At 42.5% G+C, this 21656-nt stretch overlaps 1 protein-coding gene across 2 annotated transcripts in view; it reads left to right on the forward strand.

The window, feature by feature from the left end:
- The window catches only part of LOC311133921 (protein TMEPAI-like), a 64228-nt gene extending 42968 nt beyond the window's left edge, over positions 1-21260 (forward strand). The window contains exons 1-4 of one of the 2 annotated variants that reach the window (XM_084167538.1): positions 7726-7858; positions 13891-14045; positions 16159-16212; positions 17987-21260. In XM_084167538.1, the coding sequence (XP_084023664.1) occupies positions 7801-7858; positions 13891-14045; positions 16159-16212; positions 17987-18586 (867 nt within the window). In that variant the 5' untranslated portion in view covers positions 7726-7800 and the 3' untranslated portion in view covers positions 18587-21260. Of the gene's footprint in view, positions 1-7725; positions 7859-13890; positions 14046-16158; positions 16213-17986 lie in introns of those variants that run through there. The other variant, XM_084167539.1, reaches the window with a different exon arrangement.
- The last annotated feature ends 396 nt before the right edge of the window (positions 21261-21656 follow it).

The raw sequence follows: 21656 nt of genomic DNA on the forward strand, positions 1-21656 counted from the left end.
CCAACAAGTGTTTAACGGCCTTGATTGTTTAATTCTAACATTAGAGTATTCAAATATGTAATACACATCTCCAAACTAATTTTTGTTTTGTTTTATAGCACTATTAAATGCTCCATTGCTAATTTATTTAGCATTCTGGCATGTTTTTCTAGATTTAGAACATAAAACAACATTTATAAAGCAAAGATTATCCCTTAGGTCTAGCACAGCAAATACTTAAATTGTTTAAGCATATGTTGATTAAAATATTTTATTCAGAATATTGATCTTAAGGGAGTTAGCCATCCGTGACAGAGTTGACAAGCCACTGACGGAGCTGACAACAGATACTCAAAACACACATATTTTTGTAAAGTATGGAAAATGATTCATTTGGAAATCCCCTAATAAAAACATAACTTTACAGACCATGAGTGGTCTTGTTGCACTACGTGTAATGAGGACATGAATAAGGGGTCCTTATGGTATAGCTGACCAAATCTCTGGACACATCTTTTAGGAATCACAGTTTTGAGAGAAATTGTATTTTAATTCACAGGGGGCTATTGCAAGAAACTACATAAGATACATTTGTATTTAAATTTTTGAAACATTTTTTTAGAGAGTTTGAAATTGGGCTACTTTGCTCCGGACGGATAAGGGCATTTCCAGGCATAGAGCCGACATGGAAATTAATACTATTCCTTATAAAATCCCCCTAAATCCTGCTATTCTACACATTTTGCCATGAGGCTGAGAGAAAATGTTTCAGTTTTAAAGCTAATTTCCTGTAATAAAATAATATATATACACTGCTCAAAAAAATTAAGGGAACACTTAAACAACACATTTACATTTACATTTTTTTAGTAGACGCTCTTATCCAGAGCGACTTACAGTTAGTGAATACATATCTTTTTATACTGGCCCCCTGTGGGAATCGAACCCACAACCCTGGCGTTGCAAACGCCATGCTCTATCAACTGAGCTACATCCCTGCCGGCCATTACCTCCCCTACCCTGGACGACGCTGGGCCAATTGTGCGCCGCCCATGAGTCTCCCGGTCGCGGCCGGCTGCGACAGAGCCTGGATTCGAACCAGGATCTCTAGTGGCACAGTTAGCACTGCGATGCAGTGCCTTAGACCACTGCGCCACTCAATGTAACTCCAAGTCAATCACACCTCTGTGAAATAAAACTGTCCACTTAGGAAGCAACACTGATTGACAATACATTGAACATGCTGTTGTGCAAATGGAATAGACAACAGGTGGAAATTATAGGCAATTAGCAAGACACCCCCAATAAAGAAGTGGTTCTGCAGGTGGTGACCACAGACCACTTCTCAGTTCCTATGCTTCCTGGCTGATGTTTTGGTCACTTTTGAATGCTGGCGGTGCTTTCACTCTAGTGGTAGCATGAGACGGAGTCTACAACCCACACAAGTGGCTCAGGTAGTGCAGCTCATCCAGGATGGCACATCAATGCGAGCTGTGGCAAGAAGGTTTGCTGTGTCTGTCAGCGTAGTGACCAGAGCATGGAGGCGCTACCAGGAGACAGGCCAGTACATCAGGAGACGTGGAGGAGGCCGTAGGAGGGCAACAACCCAACAGCAGGACCGCTACCTCCGCCTTTGTGCAAGGAGGAGCAGGAGGAGCACTGCCAGAGCCCTGCAAAATGACCTCCAGCAGGCCACAAATGTGCATGTGTCTGCTCAAACTGTCAGAAACAGACTCCATGAGGGTGGTATGAGGGCCCGACGTCCACAGGTGGGGGTTGTGCTTACAGCCCAACACCGTGCAGGACGTTTGGCATTTGCCAGAGAACACCAAGATTGGCAAATTCGCCACTGGCGCCCTGTGCTCTTCACAGATGAAAGCAGGTTCACACTGAGCACATGTGACAGACGTAACAGAGTCTGGAGACGCCGTGGAGAACGTTCTGCTGCCTGCAACATCCTCCAGCATGACCGGTTTGGCGGTGGGTCAGTCATGGTGTGGGGTGGCATTTCTTTGGGGGGCCGCACAGCCCTCCATGTGCTCGCCAGAGGTAGCCTGACTGCCATTAGGTACCGAGATGAGATCCTCAGACCCCTTGTGAGACCATATGCTGGTGCGGTTGGCCCTGGGTTCCTCCTAATGCAAGACAATGCTAGACCTCATGTGGCTGGAGTGTGTCAGCAGTTCCTGCAAGAGGAAGGCATTGATGCTATGGACCGCCCGTTCCCCAGACCTGAATCCAATTGAGCACATCTGGGACATCATGTCTCGCTCCATCCACCAACGCCACGTTGCACCACAGACTGTCCAGGAGTTGGCGGATGCTTTAGTCCAGGTCTGGGAGGAGATCCCTCAGGAGACCATCCGCCACCTCATCAGGAGCATGCCCAGGCATTGTAGGGAGGTCATACAGGCACGTGGAGGCCACACACACTACTGAGCCTTATTTTGACTTGTTTTAAGGACATTACATCAAAGTTGGATCAGCCTGTAGTGTGGTTTTCCACTTTAATTTTGAGGGTGACTCCAAATCCAGACCATGGGTTGATAAATTTGATTTCCATTGATAATTTTTTTGTGATTTTGTTGTCAGCACATTCAACTATGTAAAGAAAAAAGTATTTAATAAGATTATTTCATTCATTCAGATCTAGGATGTGTTATTTTAGTGTTCCCTTTATTTTTTTGAGCAGTGTATATGACTTATGACGTCTTCATATGCTATCTGGGCCCCCACCTTGCTGGGGCTGCGGGGCAGTGTGCTATGCCAGTAAGGCCTATCTGAAATATGAAAATGATCTATCAAATCACCAGGTAGCGTATTGTTCTGGCAAAGATGAGTCCGTTGTATACTGAACAAAAATATAAACGCAACATGCAACAATTTCAAAGATTTTACGTTGGAGGTGGCTTATGGTAGAGAAATGAACATGACATTCTCTGGCAAAAGCTCTGTTGGACATTCCTGCAGTCAGCATGCCAATTCCACGCTCCCTCAAAACTTGAGACATATGTGGCATTGTGTTGTGTGACAAAACTGCACATTTTAGAGTGGCCTTTTATTGTTCCCAGCATAAAGTGCCCCTGTGTAATGATCATGCTGTTTAATCAGCTTCTTGATATGCCATACCTGTCAGGTGGATGGATTATCTTGGCAAAGGAGAAATGCTCACTAACAGGGATGTAAACAAATTTGTGCACAACATTTTAGAGAAATAAGCTTTTTGTGCAAATGGAAAATTTGTGGGATCTTTTATTTCAGCTCATGAAAAATGTGACCAACACTTTACATGTTGCGTTTATATTTTTGTTCTGTTGCTAAATTGTATTTTATATGGATGATAAATGTAGGCCTACTCTGTTTTTACCAGGCAAAACTAGAGGAAATGAAACAACTTCCTTCTGGTTACTAATCTGTAAATGCACGCCCACCTTTGCACGCCAATGCTGATGACTGGTCATTGGTCAACAATCAATATGCACAAGTTTTTTGTTCTAAATCATAGATAAGAATTTAACAACGACTTGCGAGCAGTGGCTTGAGAACAAAAACGGGAAGGGGGAGGGGAGGGGAATCCCTGTTTGGCTCCCGTGACCCCCTCACCTTCCCCATTTGAGGGCAAGCAGGTATTTCCATGGGCTGTATTGTCTAGAGCAGGGCTGCCCAATCCTGGTCCTGAAGGGCCGAAACACTTCTGTTTTTCATCCTCTCATTCTAATCAGGGACTAATTCAGACCTGGGACACAAGGTGAGTGCAATTAACTACCAGGTAGAAACAAAAAACAGACTCATTTCGGCCCAGGATTGGGCAGCCCTTGTCTAGAGAGAGAGTGGCTGGGGCGCTGCTGCTCTTCAGCTCGGACACACACACACACACACACACACACACACACACACACACACACACACACACACACACACACACACACACACACACACACACACACACACAAAAGAGACCCCTCCCCTGAACATCCTGTCAGCTGGCTCTTTTGGCTGAGCTTGACCATTGTGTGCACTTTGTTTGTGTTTTTGTGTGTGTGTGTACGCAACTAGTTTTGGGGAATGATTATGAGCAACTATTGAACGGTTAGAAAACTGTGTGTGTGTGTGTGTATCTCTGTTTGTACTTGCATGTTTAAATTTAGCCCGGGCTAGTATATTACCATTGTAAATGACCTTCCGTTGGTTCATTGAGCTTTTCACCTTAACATAAAAGTATCCTTCATTGGGAATGATATAAACATTCAAATACCGTTAAGACATTTTTCATCAGTACAAAACACAATCATCATGTTGGTACTGAGCACATTCCAATTGGTCAAAAGTTTGGACACACCTACTCATTCAAGGGTTTTTCTTTATTTTTACTATTTTCTACATTGTACATTAATTGTGAAGACATCAAAACTATGAAATAACACATATGGAATCATGTAGTAACCAAAAAAGCATTAAACAAATCCAAATATATTTTAGATTTGAGATTATTCAAAGTAGCCACCCTTTGCCTTGATGACAGCTTTGCATTCTCTCAACCAGCTTCATGAGGTAGTCACCTGGAATGCTTTTCCAAACGTCTGGAAGGAGTTCCCACATATTCTGAGCACTTGTTGGCTGCTTTTCCTTCACTTTGCGGTTGAACTCATCCCAAACCATCTCAATTGGGTTGAGGTCGGGTGATTGTGGAGGCCATGTCATCTGATGCAGCACTCCATCACTCTCCTTCTTGGTCAAATAGCCCTTACACAGCCTGGAGGTGGTCCTCTGTAGCTCAGCTGGTAGAGCACGGCTCTTGTAACGCCAGGGTAGTGGGTTCGATCCCCGGGACCACCCATACACAAAAATGTATGCACGCATGACTGTAAGTCGCTTTGGATAAAAGCGTCTGCTAAATGGCATATTATATTATTTTTTGTGTCATTGTCCTGTTGAAAAACAAATGATAGTCCAACTAAGCGCAAACCAGATGGGATGGCGTATCGTTGCATAATGCTGTGGTAGCCATGCTGGTTAAGTTTGCCTTGAATTCTAAATAAATCACTGACAGTGTCACCAGCAAAGCACCCCCACACCATCACACCTCCTCCTCCATGCTACACGGTGGGATCCACACATACGTTTACCTACTCTGTGTCTCACAAAGACACGGCGGTTGGAACAAAAAATCTTAAATTTGGACTCATCAGACCAAAGGACGGATTTCCACCGGTCTAATGTCCATTGCTTGTGTTTCTTGGCACAAGCAAGTCTCTTCTTCTTAATTCTAACCTCCCCTGTTATTGGAATGGTGAGAGGTTAGCATGTCTTGGTGGTATGATATTTGTGCGTCTATAACTTTCTCATTCATCATTATTCATTATTCATTCAGGACTAGCCATAATTATGGTTGCATCCACATTAACCTAGACATGTTTAGGAACATATTCTATTATTATTTACAATAAAAGTGACTCTAAAATGACAAAATACATTATTTACCATTCATTTCTATTGGGCACAAAATAATCTGAAACACAACCAAAACAAACAGTAAATGCATCCAATCATTGTGTGGTAGGAATATGGGACCAAATACTAAACTTTTGACTACTTTAATACACATATAAGTGAATTTGTCCAAATACGTTTGGTCCCCTAAAATAGGGGACTATGTCCAAAAAGTGCTGTAATTTTCTAAACGGTTCACCCGATATGGATGAAAATACCGTCATATTAACCTTATAGTCATTGTATTATTTCAAATCCAAAGTGCTGGAGTACAGAGCCAAAACAACAAAAAATACCCCATAATGACAAAGTGAAAACATGTTTTTAGAAATAATTGCAAATTTATTGAAAATGAAATCAGAAATATCTCATTTACATAAATATTCACACCCCTGAGTCAATACATGTTAGAATCACCTTTGGCAGCTGTGAGTCTTTCTTAGGACGTCTCTTAGAGCTTTGCACACCTGGATTGTACAATATTTGCACATTATTATTTTTTCAATTCTTCAAACTCTGTCAAGTTGGTGGTTGATCATTGCTAGACAGCCATTTTCAAGTCTTGCTATAGATTTTCAAGCCAATTTATCTCAAAACTGTAACTAGGCCACTCCGGAACATTCAATGTCGTCTTGGTAAGCAACTCCAGTGTATATCTGGCCTTGTGTTTTATGTTATTGTCCTGCTGAAAGGTGAATTTGTCTCCCAGTCTCTGGTGGAAAGCAGACCGAACCATTCTGTTTCTTTTTATCCTAAAAAACTCCCTAGTCCTTACCGATGACAAGCATACCCATAGCATGATGCAGCCACCACCATGCTTGAAAATATGAAGAGTGGTACTCAGTGTTGGATTTGCCCCAAACATAACGCTTTGTTCTCACTCATGACATAAAGTTAATTTCTTTGGCAATTTTTTAGCAGTTTTACTGTAGTGCCTTATTTCAAACAGGATGCATTTTTTGGAATATTTTTTTTTTCCTGTACAGCCTTCCTTCTTTTTACTCTGTCATTTAGGTTAATATTGTGGAGTAACTACAATGTTATTGATCCGTCCTCAGTTTTTCTCCTATCACAGCCATTAAACTCTGTTTTAATGTCACCATTGGCCTCATGGTTTCCTTCCTCTCTGGCAATTTAGTTAGGAAGGACGCCTGTATCTTTGTAGTAACTGGGTGTAATGATACACCAACCAAAGTGTAATTAATAACTTCACCATGCTCAAAGGGATATTCAATGTCTGCTTTTTTTTTTTTTTTTACACCAATAGGTGCCTTTCATTGGAAAACCTCCCTGGTCTTTGTGGTTGAATCTGTGTTTGAAATTCACTGCTCGACTGAGGGACCTTACAATTATCTGTATGTGTTGGATACAGAGATGAGGTAGTCATTCAAAAATGTTAAACACTATTATTGCACACAGAGTGAGTCCATGCAACTTATTATGTTAAGCAAATTTTTAGGCTTGCCATAACAAAGGTGTTGAATATTGACTCAAGACATTTCAGCTTTTCATTTTTAATTAATTTGTAAAAACATAATTTCACTTTGACATTATGGGGTAATGTGTGTAGGCCAGTGACACAATATTTCAATTTAATCCATTTTAAATTCAGGCTGTAACACAGCAAAATGTGGAAAAAGTCAAAGGTTGTGAATACTTTCTGAATGCACTGTATTTGTGTTTCTTTAGCGTAACAGTTGACTTTAATAACTTGAGGAATTCTCGTAACATACTTTCGTATTATCCACCGGTTTGTGTATATAAGGTTGTGAATAAATGTGTCATGAAGAAGCATAATTTACAGTAAATGTATAAATATATAGGAATGTGCTTTGCAGTAGTAATTCTGGTAATTCCCTTTCTCTCATATTTCAAGTGAAATTAACTCAATCAAACAAATCAGTCTAGACTCAATGGCTTGGGCCGCATCGGAGCGCTCTCTTTTTCACCCTCTTCATCCCTCTCTCTTTCACTCTGTCTATCTCTTTCTGTCTTGCTCCCATCATTATTCTCTCTCTGTCTTTCTCTGGACTGTCCCACCACTCCCCCTCTCCCTCTCCTCACTTGTTCTCTCTCTCCCTCTGGAAAACGAGGTCTGTTTGTTTTCTTTCTTTGCCCCCATCCCTCTCTTTGGGGGGGGGGGGGGGGGGACAAGGCTGCAGTCAGCTGTTGTGTGAGAAAAAGTGGGGACAAGGCTGCAGTCAGCTGTTGTGTGAGAAAAAGTGGGGACAAGGCTGCAGACCTTTGTGAGTCGCAGTGTGTGTGTCGTCTCGCTCGGTGATCACACAGGTTGGGGCGCTCGCCAAAGTTCAGGTATTAGGGGGTAACACGATGCAGCCGGTTTCAGGAGTTCCCCACCACTATAACTGCGTTCAAACTCCATGTAGCGGTGAGTTGTGCATTCTTGGATTTTGGATTTTAATATTTGTATATCTTGGATTTTAATGAGTGTGTAAAATTTCTAATGCATTTGTTTTTTTTATTCCGAAGTCAAAAGTGTAACGCGATGAGTCATTGAGCTCATTTTCTAGACTTTCTCGAATTTGAGTTTCTTTGCCAATTGTGTGGTTGTGTTTGTATAACTACTGCGATAAAAGCCTTAAGATGTGTGAGGACGGCAAACTCTCCTTGAATGCAGCTGCAAGTCAGACACGGTTGTGTAATAGTTGCTGGTAAGAGTTATGGAATGTTGGAACAAACTATTATCAAGTCTGTCTAGCCTGCGAGAGCATTTCAGTATCTGGGTTATGTGCACACTCTTTGCATAGCTTGGTCTCTTTGTCGTCTTGAATAGAATAGGTTAGACTGTTTCACAGAGGAAGCTACTGTTTTATTTTATGCTTTGCTTATCTGTGTTTGATTGGAGTTGTTGCTTGGGGCAAAAGTCCCTGCTGGGTTTTTTATGTAGGGCTGTCCGTGAACTTTCTCTCTCTTTCTCTCTTACTGTTGAAGTGTCACAAAGTGTGTCTGAGTTCGAAAGAGTGGATGTTTGTCTGTGTGTGTGCGTGTGCGTGCGCGTGCGTGCGTGCTCCGTCTGCCCGGGGTCACATGGGGGAGGGGAAGGGCAGGCTGTCCTGCCCTGTCTCCAAACAAAGATTGCTCTGTCTGTCTGCCTCGACGCTGTTGTGAACTCTGCTGGGGAAAAATGCTCCCATCGCCTCGGGATCAATAGAGCCTCTGAGCTGACCAATAACTTGACTCTTTTCACTTCGCACGCACAGACAGACAGAGACGCACACGCACAAACATACACACACACCTTTTGTTGTTAGCAGTGTATCACTATGGTGATAATCACGGGTGATATTCAAACATAAGAATGTCATATGAATGTCATAAGCATTTCACAGTATGGTCTACACCTATTGTATTCGGCGCATGTGACAAATACATTTGATTTTATTTGATTTTAATGGATCTGTTGGTATTAGGCAAGATGTCACCCAAGTTGGTATTTTCCAGGAAGTAAATAACAATCTTTTCACTGGAAGCAGCCAATCATGATGACAGTATAAGCTGTCAGATCAATAACATCAAACCTGTCATAAATTATACTTGAAATGTATTGCATGTCATTGATGATGTTTTAAACCCTAGAGCAGGGATGGGCAACTTTGATAGGGGTGGGGGCCACAAAAAATCTGAACTCATCATGGGGGGGCTGCAGTAGCTCGCGGGTCTGCGTACCCACATCCATACCCACATGTAGTCAGAGCCGGTCCTAGCCTTTGGGGGCCCTAAGCGAAAAAATTGACACGTTTCTACACATTTTGCCATGGGGGTGTAGAGAAAATGTTGCAGTTTTAAAGCAAGTTTGCTGTAAATCTATACATTTTGTCATTAGGTGTAGAGAAATGTTTTTAATATGATATCTGAGTGAGAGTGTCTAACAAAATCAATGGGGGCCCCCCCGGTCGGTAATTCAACCATGATTACCACAAGTTTAGATAGCTGGTCGCTAGACTAACTTATCAATCTTTTTTTTTTTTGCTGACATAGGCTAATTGAGTGACTGTCAGTTACTGACATACAATGCATTGCAAAGTATTCATCCCCCTTGGTGTTTTTCCGATTTTATTGCATTACAACCTGTAATTTTAATTGATTTTTATTTGGATTTCATGTAATGGACATACACAAAATAGTAAAAATTGGTGAAGTGAAATGAAAAAAATAACTTGTTTCAAAAACGTATACAAAATAAATAACGGAAAAGTGGTGCGTGCATATGTATTCTTTACTATGAAGCCCTTAAATAAGATCTGGTGCAACCAATTACCTTCAGAAGTCACATAATTAGTTAAATAAAGTCCACCCGTGTGCAATCTGTGTCACATGATCTTAGTATATATACACCTGTTCTGAAAGGCCCCAGAGTCTGCAACACTACTAAGCAAGGGGCACCACCAAGCAAGCGGCACCATGAAGACCAAGGAGCTCTCCAAACAGGTAAGGGACAAAGTTGTGGAGAAGGACAGATCAGGGTTGGGTTATAAAAAAATATCCGGAACTTTGAACATCCCACGGAGCACCATTAAATCCATTATTAAAAAATTGAAATAATATGGCACCACAACAAACCTGCCAAGAGAGGGCCGCCCACCAAATCTCACGGACCAGGCAAGGAGGGCATTAATCAGAGAGGCAACAAAGAAACCAAAGATAACCCTGAAGGAGCTGCAAAGCTCCACAGCGGAGATTGGAGTATCTGTCCATTGGACCACTTTAAGCCGTACACTCCACAGAGCTGGGCATTACGGAAAAGTGGCCAGAAAAAAGTAATTGCTTAAAGAAAAAAATAAGCAAACACGTTTGGTGTTCGCCAAAAGCCATGTGGGAGACTCCCCAAACATATGGAAGAAGGTACTCTGGTCAGATGAGACTAAAATTGAGCTTTTTGGCCATCAAGGAAAACGCTATGTCTGGCGCAAACCCAACACCTCTCATCACCCCGAGAACACCATCCCCACAGTGAAGCATGGTGGTGGCAGCATCATGCTGTGGGGATGTTTTTCATCGGCAGGGACTGGGAAACTGGTCAGAATTGAAGGAATGATGGATGGCATTAAATACAGGGAAATTCTTGAGGGAAACCTGTTTCAGTCTTCCAGAGATTTGAGACTGGGACAGAGGTTCACCTTCCAGCAGGACAATTACCCTAAGCATACTGCTAAAGCAACACTCAAGTGGTTTAAGGGGAAACATTTAAATGTCTTGGAATGGCCTAGTCAAAGCCCAGACCTCAATCCAATGTCTTATTTCATGTTTGAAGATGCAGAATCTGTTTTATTCTGAAACAAAGTGGTAGGCATGTTGTGTAAATCAAATGATACAAACCCCAAATAAATCCATTTTAATTCCAGGTTGTAAGGCAACAAAATAGGAAAAATGCCAAGGGGGGTGAATACTTTCGCAAGCCACTGTAACAAGAAAAAAACTGCTGATGCAGAAGCATATTTTTAAAAAAAATTCACAAAACTACTGCCATACTTCCATAAATGTTTTTAAACGGTACTGGGTTACCTTCAGACGAGTCTTCTGAAGGTTCGGGGCGTCATAGAGCAAAACAACCGACATGTACGTGCTTGACTTCAAACCGACTTCAGACGAGTCCCGTGACGCTTGTGGCGGTCGTAGAGCACGGAAAACACCATCGTGTTCGTGAGAGTCTCATCTTTCCATAGTGGGGTCATATTAGTTTTTAGGCCAAACCGTTCGGACGCTACAGGATTTTCAGGATATCTCATGGTCTGAAAAACACCACTGTAGATCTGCCACCTTCCACCGCAGATGTGGAAGGCTGACATAGGTGGATGTGGTGGATTGAGATGCAGCCCATGCAAAACACAGCTTAAACAGAAAGATTTGGATGGGACATTCCCCCCCCCCCCCGCTTCTCCTTCACTCAAATTCAGATAGCTGATGTCCTGAAAGAGCTGCAAAATCTGGACCCCTACAAATCAGCTGGGCTAGACAATCTGGACCCTTTCTTTCTAAAATTAGCTGCCGAAATTGTCGCAACCCATATTACTAGCCTGTTCAACTTCTCTTTCGTATCGTCTGAGATCCCCAGAGATTGGAAAACTGCCGCGGTCATCCCCCTCTTCAAAGGGGGTACACTCTAGATCCAAACTGTTACAGACCTATATCCATCCTGCCCTGCCTTTCGAAAGTATTTGAAAGCCAAGTTAACAAACAGATCACCGACCTTTTCGAATCCCACCGTACCTTCTCCGCTATGCAATCTGGTTTCCGAGCTGGTCATGGGTGCACCTCAGCCACGCTCAAGGTCCTAAACGATATAATAACCGCGATCGATAAAAGACAGTACTGTGCAACCGTCTTCATCGACCTGGCCAAGGCTTTTGACTCTGTCAATCACCGCATTCTTATTGGCAGACTAAATAGCCTTGGTTTCTCAAATGACTGCCTCGCCTGGTTCACCAACTACTTCTCAGATAGAGTTCAATGTGTCAAATCGGAGGGCCTGTTGTCTGGACCTCTGGCAGTCTCTATGGGGGTGCCACAGGGTTCAATTCTCGGGCCGACTCTATTCTCTGTGTATATCAATGATGTCGCTCTTGCTGCTGGTGACTCTCAGATCCACCTACGCAGACGACACCATTTTGTATACATCTGGCCCTTCATTGGACACTGTGTTAACAAACCTCCAAACGAGCTACAATGCCATACAACACTCCTTCCGTAGCCTCCAACTTCTCTTAAATGCTAATAAAACTAAATGCATGCTCTTCAATCGAACGCTGCTTGCACCCGCCCGCCCGACTAGAATCACTACTCTCGGCGGGTTTGACTTAGAATATGTGGGCAACTACAAATACCTAGGTGTCTGGTTAGACCGTAAACTCTCCTTCCAGACTCACATTAAGCATCTCCAATCCAAAGTTAAATCTAGAATCGGCTTCCTATTTCGCAACAAAGCCTCCTTCACTCATGCTGCTAAACATACCCTTGTAAAACTGACTATCCTACCGATCCTTGACTTCGGCGATGTCATTTACAAAATAGCTTCCAACACTCTACTCAGCAAATTGGATGTAGTCTATCACAGTGCCATCCGTTTTGTCACCAAAGCCCCATATACTACCCACCATTGTGACCTGTACGCTGTTGTTGGCTGGCCCTCACTACATATTCGTCGCCAAACCCACTGGCTCCAGGTCATCTATGAATCACTTCTAGGCAAATCCCTGCCTTATCTTAAATCATTGGTCACCATAGCAACACCCACCCGTAGTATGTGTTCCAGCAGGTATAGCTCACTGGTCATCCCCAAAGCCAACACCTCCTTTGGCCGCCATTCCTTCCAGTTCTCTGCTGCAAATGACTGGAACGAACTGCAAAAATCTCTGAAGCTGGAGACTCTTATCTCCCTCACTAACTTTAAGCATCAGTTGTCAGAGCAGCTTACCGATCACTGCACCTGTACACAGCCCATCTGTAATTAGTCCACCCAACTACCTCATCCCCATATTGTTATTTACATTGTTATTTATTTTGCTCTTTTGCACCCCAGTATCTCTATTTGCACATCATCTTCTGCACATCTATCACTCCAGTGTTAATACTAAATTGTAATTATTTAGCACTATGGCCTATTTATTGCCTTACCTCCATAACTTACTACATTTGCACACACTGTATATAGATTTTCTATTGTGTTATTTGACTGTACGTTTTGTTTATTCCATATGTAACTCTGTGTTGTTGTTGTTTTTATCGTACTTCTTTGCTTTATCTTGGCCAGGTCGCAGTTGTAAATGAGAACTTGTTCTCAACTGGCTTACCTGGTTAAATAAAGGTTAAATAAATATAAATAAAATTAAGCTAATATGTTTTCCACGTGGTTGCGGACATCGACTCTAATTCAGGTTTTATGCTTTATTACATAGTTATAACCTCATAAATAGTGTAATTGATGTAGCTAAACTTACAGCAAGTTATAACATACAATGAACTGAGACAGATTATGAATGAGTTGGCCATATGTGCTTACATTTCAGTTGAGTTGTGAATACTCATGGGCTTTACAAAATAATTTCTACAATATTGGTTTCTAGGTCATTTCTAGGTAAAAACGAGTTAGTTGCTATGCTAGTTGCTTTTCGTAAGATCGTCATGACCTTCAATTACCATGGTCCCAAACACCCTTTCCCAATAAACTGTGCAATGTCCATATCCTCCTATCTATCCTCTTGGGTTCTTTCACTTTTATGAATGAAGGGGGTTTTACGCACATCCAATAATAACAGGAGCTGGACAAGAAAATAAGGTCTAATACATAGAGTCCTCTCACTTCTGCTGCTCCCAAACGTGATATTTTAATGAAGCTTAGGTGACACAATCAGATCGTCTTCCACTAGTTCTAACCTGTCCCCTCTCTCTCTTCTCTCTCTCCAGCCCAGTTGGAGTTTGTGCAGATCCTGGTGATCGTCATGGTGATGATGGTGATGGTGGTAGTGATCACCTGCCTGCTCAACCACTACCGCCTGTCAGAACGCTCCTTCATTTCCAGGGACAGACAGGCCCGCCGGCGCCACCTACCACTGGCCTCTGTAAGTACTCTACACTAACCAGGGTTGGAGACTTTACTTTACAGTCTTCATACAGACTAAGGTGTAGACTTACAGCCTCCACGCAGACCAGAACATAGACTTTACTTTACGGTCTTTAGAAGCACTCCACACATCTTTACAGGCAATATACTTTCTTTGACAGCCTCCAAACAAACCAGGAAGTAAACTTTCCTTTACAGCCTTTACTCCACACAGACCAGGGTGTAGACTTAATATGAAATTAAAACAGCCTTGTATGTACTTGGAAATAGGCAAGCCAGAGTACAGGGTCCTATTTGGACATCATGGCAGGCCCAAACTAGCCATGTCAGAAAACCAGATATTTTTTTACTAATGCAAACAAATATGATAAACAGACAATGGTGTTCAGTTGGACCTGTATACTATATACAGTATATTTGTTGATGTCTGTGTTTCTTTATGTCTCTTTGTGCCACATCGCCCAGTGCAGTGATCTGAAGATTCCAGAACCATATGACTGCGCTGCTGCTTTCTGAATCACACACACACATACTGCTGCTTTCTGAATCACCTAGCCCGGGTGATAATCTGTTAGGAAATGTAGGGCAGGATGCTGTGTGTCTCTGTGTGTGTGTGTGTGTGTGTGTGTGTGTGTGTGTGTGTGTGTGTGTGTGTGTGTGTGTGTGTGTGTGTGTGTGTGTGTGTGTGTGTTTGGGCTATCAGGGTTGTGCTTAATCCAGAATTGTGGAATTTGACTCCCATTCACTTTATGAGTTGAAATTCGAATTGCATTGGCCACACCCCACCAGATGTAGAATTTGAGTTTAAGTGACAGGACGTAGAATTTAATTCAGTCCAATTCAAATTAATTTCACTCAGTCATACAACATGAGAGTTTCATTGAATCTGACAGGTCACACTTCCAGATACCAAAGAATATATTAAGTTTCTCCGGAAACAATGTTCATATATTATTTTAACCTTCGTGCTTAGAATAGCAAATTATATTTCCACCATCCATTTAATTTGTTTGGCTTCTTTTTGAAGGCTTTAGGGTCAACTTAAACTTAACATACTGGGCCCCGTGTAGCTCAGTTGGTAGAGCATGGCGCTTGCAACGCCAGGGTTGTGGGTTCGATTCCTACGGGGGGCCAGTATGATTTTTTTTTTATAAATGTGTGCACTCACTAACTGTAAGTCGCTCTGGATAAGAGCATCTGCTAAATGACTGTAATGTAAATGAATGCATTCTGGGAATTGTAGTCTTTTCCCCATATTGAACAAAATGTAAGTGATTAATGAAATATAATAATATAGAATATTCACATATTTCTACACAAAAGGCCTACACCTAATATAGATTGGAAGAAGCATTTGAATTTCACTGAATTCAATTATATTTCCTTTAATTCAAATTCGAATTGCAATTTTGTATCCTGTTTACTGCTTCAATTCAAATTCACTAATTGAATTGGAATTTATGAGGCATTCTCAATTCAATTCTTAATTGAGTACAACCCTTTGGGTTATGCAGACGTCTGTGTACTCTGCGGTAGGGGGTATGAGTCAGAGATGACAGAGCGCCCCTTTCTCGCTCTCTCTTTCTCTCTCTCTTTCTCTCTGTGTCACGGTCAATGTCTGTCTGTGTGTTTATCTGGGATTGCGTCTGTGAAGAGCACTTGAATAGTACATGTAGCTATTGTCTAATCCACAGCCCATCTAGGTGGAAAGAACAAGGCTAGGACAGAAGGACAGGAAGTCCTCCATTATTAGCCATTGGGGTATGGCCAAATTGGTTCGGGGGATTAATCTCATCATCTTCACCCTATGCTCTGTGGTTGGCTCTTTGGCTGGAAAGGGAGGTACTCCACCTAGTGGCACAACATGGTACCATTGACATGATAAATGCTCTCTGTCTCTCTCTCTCTCTCTCTCTCTCTCTCTCTCTCTCTCTCTCTCTCTCTCTCTCTCTCTCTCTCTCTCTCTCTCTCTCTCTCTCTCTCTCTCTCTCTCTCTCTCTCTCTCTCTCTCTCTCTCTCTCTCTCTCTCTCTCTCTCTCTCTCTCTCTCTCTCTCTCTCTCTCTCTCTCTCTCTCTCTCTCTCTCTGTCTTTTTTTCTTTCTTTCTCACAGGATGGGAGTCTGTGGTCTTCAGATGGCCCAGGGCCAACCAGTGGAATGAGCGAGGTAAAGTGGATTATGGGTGGGGGTGGACAAACTACTGCCCATTCAATCCGGCCCACAGGAGTTTTTCTTTTGGGGTGGGGGGCAATGATTATCATGGGCAAAAAAAAACATTCCAGGCCACTCTGGAACGTCAAAAACTAGATAGGAAGTATGTAGAAATGATAATGGACCTATATATATACAGTATAAAAGACACCTGTCCACAACCTCAAACAATCACACTCCAAACTCCACTATGGCCAAGACCAAAGAGCTGTCAAAGGATACCAGAAACAAAATTGTAGACCTGCACCAGGCTGAGAAGACTGAATCTGCAATAGGTAAGCAGCTTGGTTTGAAGAAATCAACTGTGGGAGCAATTATTAGGAAATGGAAGACATACAAGACCACTGATAATCTCCCTCGATCTGGGGCTCCACGCAAGATCTCACCCCGTGGGGTCAAAATGATCACAAGAACGGTGAGCAAAAATCCCAGAACCACACGGGGGGACCTAGTGAATGACCTGCAGAGAGCTGGGACCAAAGTAACAAAGCCTACCATCAGTAACACACTACGCCGCCAGGGACTCAAATCCTGCAGTGCAAGACGTGTCCCCCTGCTTAAGCCAGTACATGTCCAGGCCCGTCTGAAGTTTGCTAGAGTGCATTTGGATTATCCAGAAGAGGATTGGGAAAATGTCATATGGTCAGATGAAACCAAAATAGAACTTTTTGGTAAAAACTCAACTCGTCGTGTTTGGAGGACAAAGAATGCTGAGTTGCATCCAAAGAACACCATACCTACTGTGAAGCATGGGGGTGGAAACATCATGCTTTGGGGCTGTTTTTCTGCAAAGGGACCAGGACGACTGATCCATGTAAAGGAAAGAATGAATGGGGCCATGTATCGTGAGATTTTGAGTGAAAACCTCCTTCCATCAGCAAGGGCATTGAAGATGAAACGTGGCTGGGTCTTTCAGCATGACAATGATCCCAAACACACCGCCCGGGCAACGAAGGAGTGGCTTCGTAAGAAGCATTTCAAGGTCCTGGAGTGGCCTAGCCAGTCTCCAGATCTCAACCCCATAGAAAATCTTTGGAGGGAGTTGAAAGTCCGTGTTGCCCAGCGACAGCCCCAAAACATCACTGCTCTAGAGGAGATCTGCATGGAGGAATGGGCCAAAATACCAGCAACAGTGTGTGAAAACTTACAGAAAACGTTTGACCTGTGTCATTGCCAACAAAGGGTATATAACAAAGTATTGAGAAACTTTTGTTATTGACCAAATACTTATTTTCCACCATAATTTGCAAATAAATTCATTAAAAATCCTACAATGTGATTTTCTGGATTTTTTTTTCTAATTTTGTCTGTCATAGTTGACGTGTACCTATGATGCAAATTACAGGCCTCTCTCATCTTTTTAAGTGGGAGAACTTGCACAATTGGTGGCTGACTAAATTCTTTTTTCCCCCCACTGTATGTATATATATATATAACTGCACATTTTCTGGCAGCAAATTGATTTTGACAAACAAATCGGTCCCCCCAAAAATCTGTGCGGCCCTCCTTGGATATTAGAGCAGATGGGCTATGAGTGTTTATCGCTGTTCATAGCATAGTGATGACAACAATGGTGCTGTATCAATATACCCTCACACTAAGTCACTGGCTAAAAGAGGGTTCTGAACAAAGAGATGACAATGGAAATACGTTGTTAAACCTTTTTCCTCACCAAATGACCAAATATAAATGTGTGTGTGCTAACGCTCCCTCTCCTCCTCCCTTACAGCAGCAGGTGTACACCCCGCGTCCCCCGGACCGCATCCCCTACCTGCAGAGGGAGCGTCTGGCCCGCTTCCAGCCCACCTACCCCTACCTGCCCCACCCCATCATTGACCTGCCGCCCACCATCTCGCTGTCGGACGGCGAGGAGCCTCCGCCCTACCAGGGCCCCTGTACCCTGCAGCTCCGCGACCCCGAGCAGCAGATGGAGCTTAACAGGGAATCGGTGCGCGCCCCCCCCAACCGCACAGTCTACGACAGCCACCTCCTCGACACCTCCCTGTGCCCACCGCCCAGCCTCAACCCCGGGGTCAGCGCTACCACGGTAGCCACGGCCGCCCAGGCCTACTCCAGCCGAGTGGAAGGGGCACCGCCAACTTATAGCGAGGTGATAGGGCACTACTACCACCCCTCTTCACTACCCAGGCACCACCACCAGACTTCCAGTGGCTGCGGGGGCACTGGGCGTGGAGGCGGGTTAGGAGGCCCGGGTCCCTTGCCGCCGCCCTCGCTACTCCACGGGATTCTCCAGCAGGCCCACCTGGGCAGCCTGGAGAGCAGGAACGCGCACAACAACAAGGAGAAGCAGACACCTGAGCAGGTGTGACAACAGTGTTGGTCTCGGCCATTGTTTCCGAGGATGCTTTCTCCTTCTCTGCGCACTTTAGCTGAACTGTTGGTGGCAGGCAGGGTTGGGGAGGGCGACATGCGGTGGCAGGGGGAGGCAGGCGCACAAAGAAAAAGGACTGCGCTCCGCTCTTAACTTTACCCCCCGGTCACTGTCTTACTGAAACCCGTCACAACTAAACTTACTTTGTATAAATATGTACTTGTTTTTTATTGTCTCCGTGCTTACAGCTTCTTTTCTGTACTGGCAAATGCAAAAACAACAAAACAAAGCAAAATTCTCTCGCCAAGTATTTAGGTTTATTTTGTTTTTGTATCCCTTTGCATTGGGCTTCACTACAAGCTGCATCATTTCTAGTTACTTATCTCCTCGTAGTTTATCCTTAGTTCCTCCGGGAGTTTTAGAATTACCAGGTCTTCCTTTTTTTGAGATGCAGATGGTTATTTTAGTGAGCCGCCCCCTAACCCCCTTCTGGCTTTGAATACTGTCCGTGTACTGGCTTGTACAGGGAGGGCATTGATAGCACTCTTGTAACAGGTTGCCAGGTTCAGGCTCTCACGGGATCCAAGATTGAGATTCATACGTTAGCCCCAGTTAGCCTTTTAGCTCATGACCCAGTTAGCCCCAGTGCCAGACAGACCCCCATCACTCCTCATCAATCTGCATCAGAGGGTGCGGTGGTCAACGTTGGCATCTATGGAAACACATTATTGACAGCTGACTGGGTCTGTGATGTCAGGCCATGTGTGTCAACATGAGTACTGGAGTAGAATCCTGAGTCGAGGTCAATTGAGTTCAGCACTGTGCCCACTGAAGTGATATATATCCATCTTGCTGTACTATCTGGACCCATCTGAGTTTAGTACTGTACTTTAGTTCTTTGTCTAGTCGAGTTTAGTACTATCTTTGGGTCTTTGGCCAGACAAGTTCAGGAGTTCCTGTGTGCGAATGCTCTTCTTGTTTTTTTTTATTATGATATTTTCTAAAGAGATGTTTGCACAAGATTCAAGACTGTTTATCTGGAGAAAAAGAAAATCAATCTGCAATATGTATCATAAGAGAGGAGAGCAGGGGTATTTCAAGTTTCATTTCAAGAATGCCAAGAGTGTGCAAAGCTGTCATCGAGGCAAAGGGTGGCTACTTTGAAGAATCTCAAATAGAAAATATATTTTGATTTGTTTAACACTTTTTTGGTTACTACATGATTCCATATGTGTTATTTCATAGTTTCGATGTCTTCACTATTATTCTACAATGTAGAAAATAGTAAAAATAAAGAAAAACCCTGGAATGAGTAGGTGTGTCCAAACTTTTGACTGGTACTGTATATATATGGCATATATACACGTATATGGAAACAAAAAACTAACTTAAAAATTACGATTTTAGAGGTATTTATATAGCCTAATTGTTGAAAATAATTGCACTATTTTTTATTATAATGAAATGGAACGAGAGAAAAAATTGACCTCTATTGTCAAGGAAACCTGGGGCCTCATTTATAACCGTTGCGTACATTTTACTCTCAATAGCTGCACTTGGATTTATACACTTGGAGCACGCCATACATACGCATGTTTCCCATTATAAAAAATCAGACCTGTCGTAAAACTGCGCACGTGAACAAGCATTATAACTGTGCCTGAATAACACCCATCATTCACCTTTTATGGTGACAATAACAGCCTTATTTGCTGTATAATTTGGTAGTATTGGAATTAGGCCAAGACAGTATATCTAAAGGAAATATAAATGGCGAACTTTATCAAATGTCTTTGGAGGTGTTGGCAGAATGTTTTATTTTTTTCGGTGACGTTTGCTGTATCTGACCATTTCTGAAACACAAAAAAAAAATGCTAATTGTTGTGGACCTGTAAACAGGTCGTTTTTATTCAATAATGTTTTGCATTTACTGTCCACCGAACCTAAATATGCTGCACTGCCCATGAATTCTAAAAAACATTTCAACTACAGTAGGCCTACTTACAGTGGTAGCCTACACACTTCAATGCAAAATATCAACTGTCTGTTCACCTGTTAAATTCTACTGTATGTTATAAACTGCGCTCCGTTTCGACTGCATTGAGCAAAAACATATAAAAACTTGAAATTATAATAGCCTATCTAATAGGCCCAATTAAATGAGAGATGCGCATGGTAATTTGTTGTATTGCTACTTTGGGAATATGAACTCATCATGGCCAGAAAAGGTGGAATGGTTATGATATATGTATTATGTTTATAAATGAAACATTGTTTAGGCTACTCAAGAAATTTGACATTACAGTATTCAGACGTAGCCTACAAACGTCAATGGAAAAGGTGAACCGTCTGTTTTACCGTTAAACTGCGCATCGGATAGGATAGAGCAAAATACTTTAAATGCCGGTAGCTTATCTTTTTACTACTATGAAGTGGTCCAATTAAATGAGAGATGGGACGAATGGTAGCCGATCCTAACTTGTTGTAGGCCTATAGGCTATTTCGTGAGTATAAAACCAACACAGTCAGAAAAGGTGAGGAATTTATTCTGCAATGATCATGGAAACGAAATAAATGGGTGGTCCTCTGTAGCTCAGCTGGTAGAGCACGGCGCTTGTAACGCCAAGGTAGTGGGTTCGATCCCCGGGACCACCCATACACAAAAAAATGTATGCACGCATGACTGTAAGTCGCTTTGGATAAAAGCGTCTGCTAAATGGCATATTAATATTTAATTAATTAATATTAATATTAATTAATAATAAATAATCGGAAATAGATTTCAAATTATTTTAGAATGCAAAGATAAAATAAGTAGATTTTTGCTCTTCTCAATAAAAAATGATTGCATCTTGTTATTATATTTAGCTACCTGTTTTTTTGTTATGAATAAGTCATTATATATTCCCAATTTGCACAAGGCTACTAGGCTACATTTGCCTTCTTGCAATGCAATACTTCAACCACAAAAAACTGTGCATGGTCTACAGTTTGCGGGAGGATAAGCACATTCTAACGTCAAGGTCAGTTTTTATAAATGCCAGCTTTTGTGTGAAAACTGGAGTTT

This window comes from Coregonus lavaretus, assembly GCF_964263955.1.
Source record: "Coregonus lavaretus genome assembly, chromosome: 8".
Taxonomy (NCBI): Eukaryota; Metazoa; Chordata; class Actinopteri; order Salmoniformes; family Salmonidae; genus Coregonus; species Coregonus lavaretus.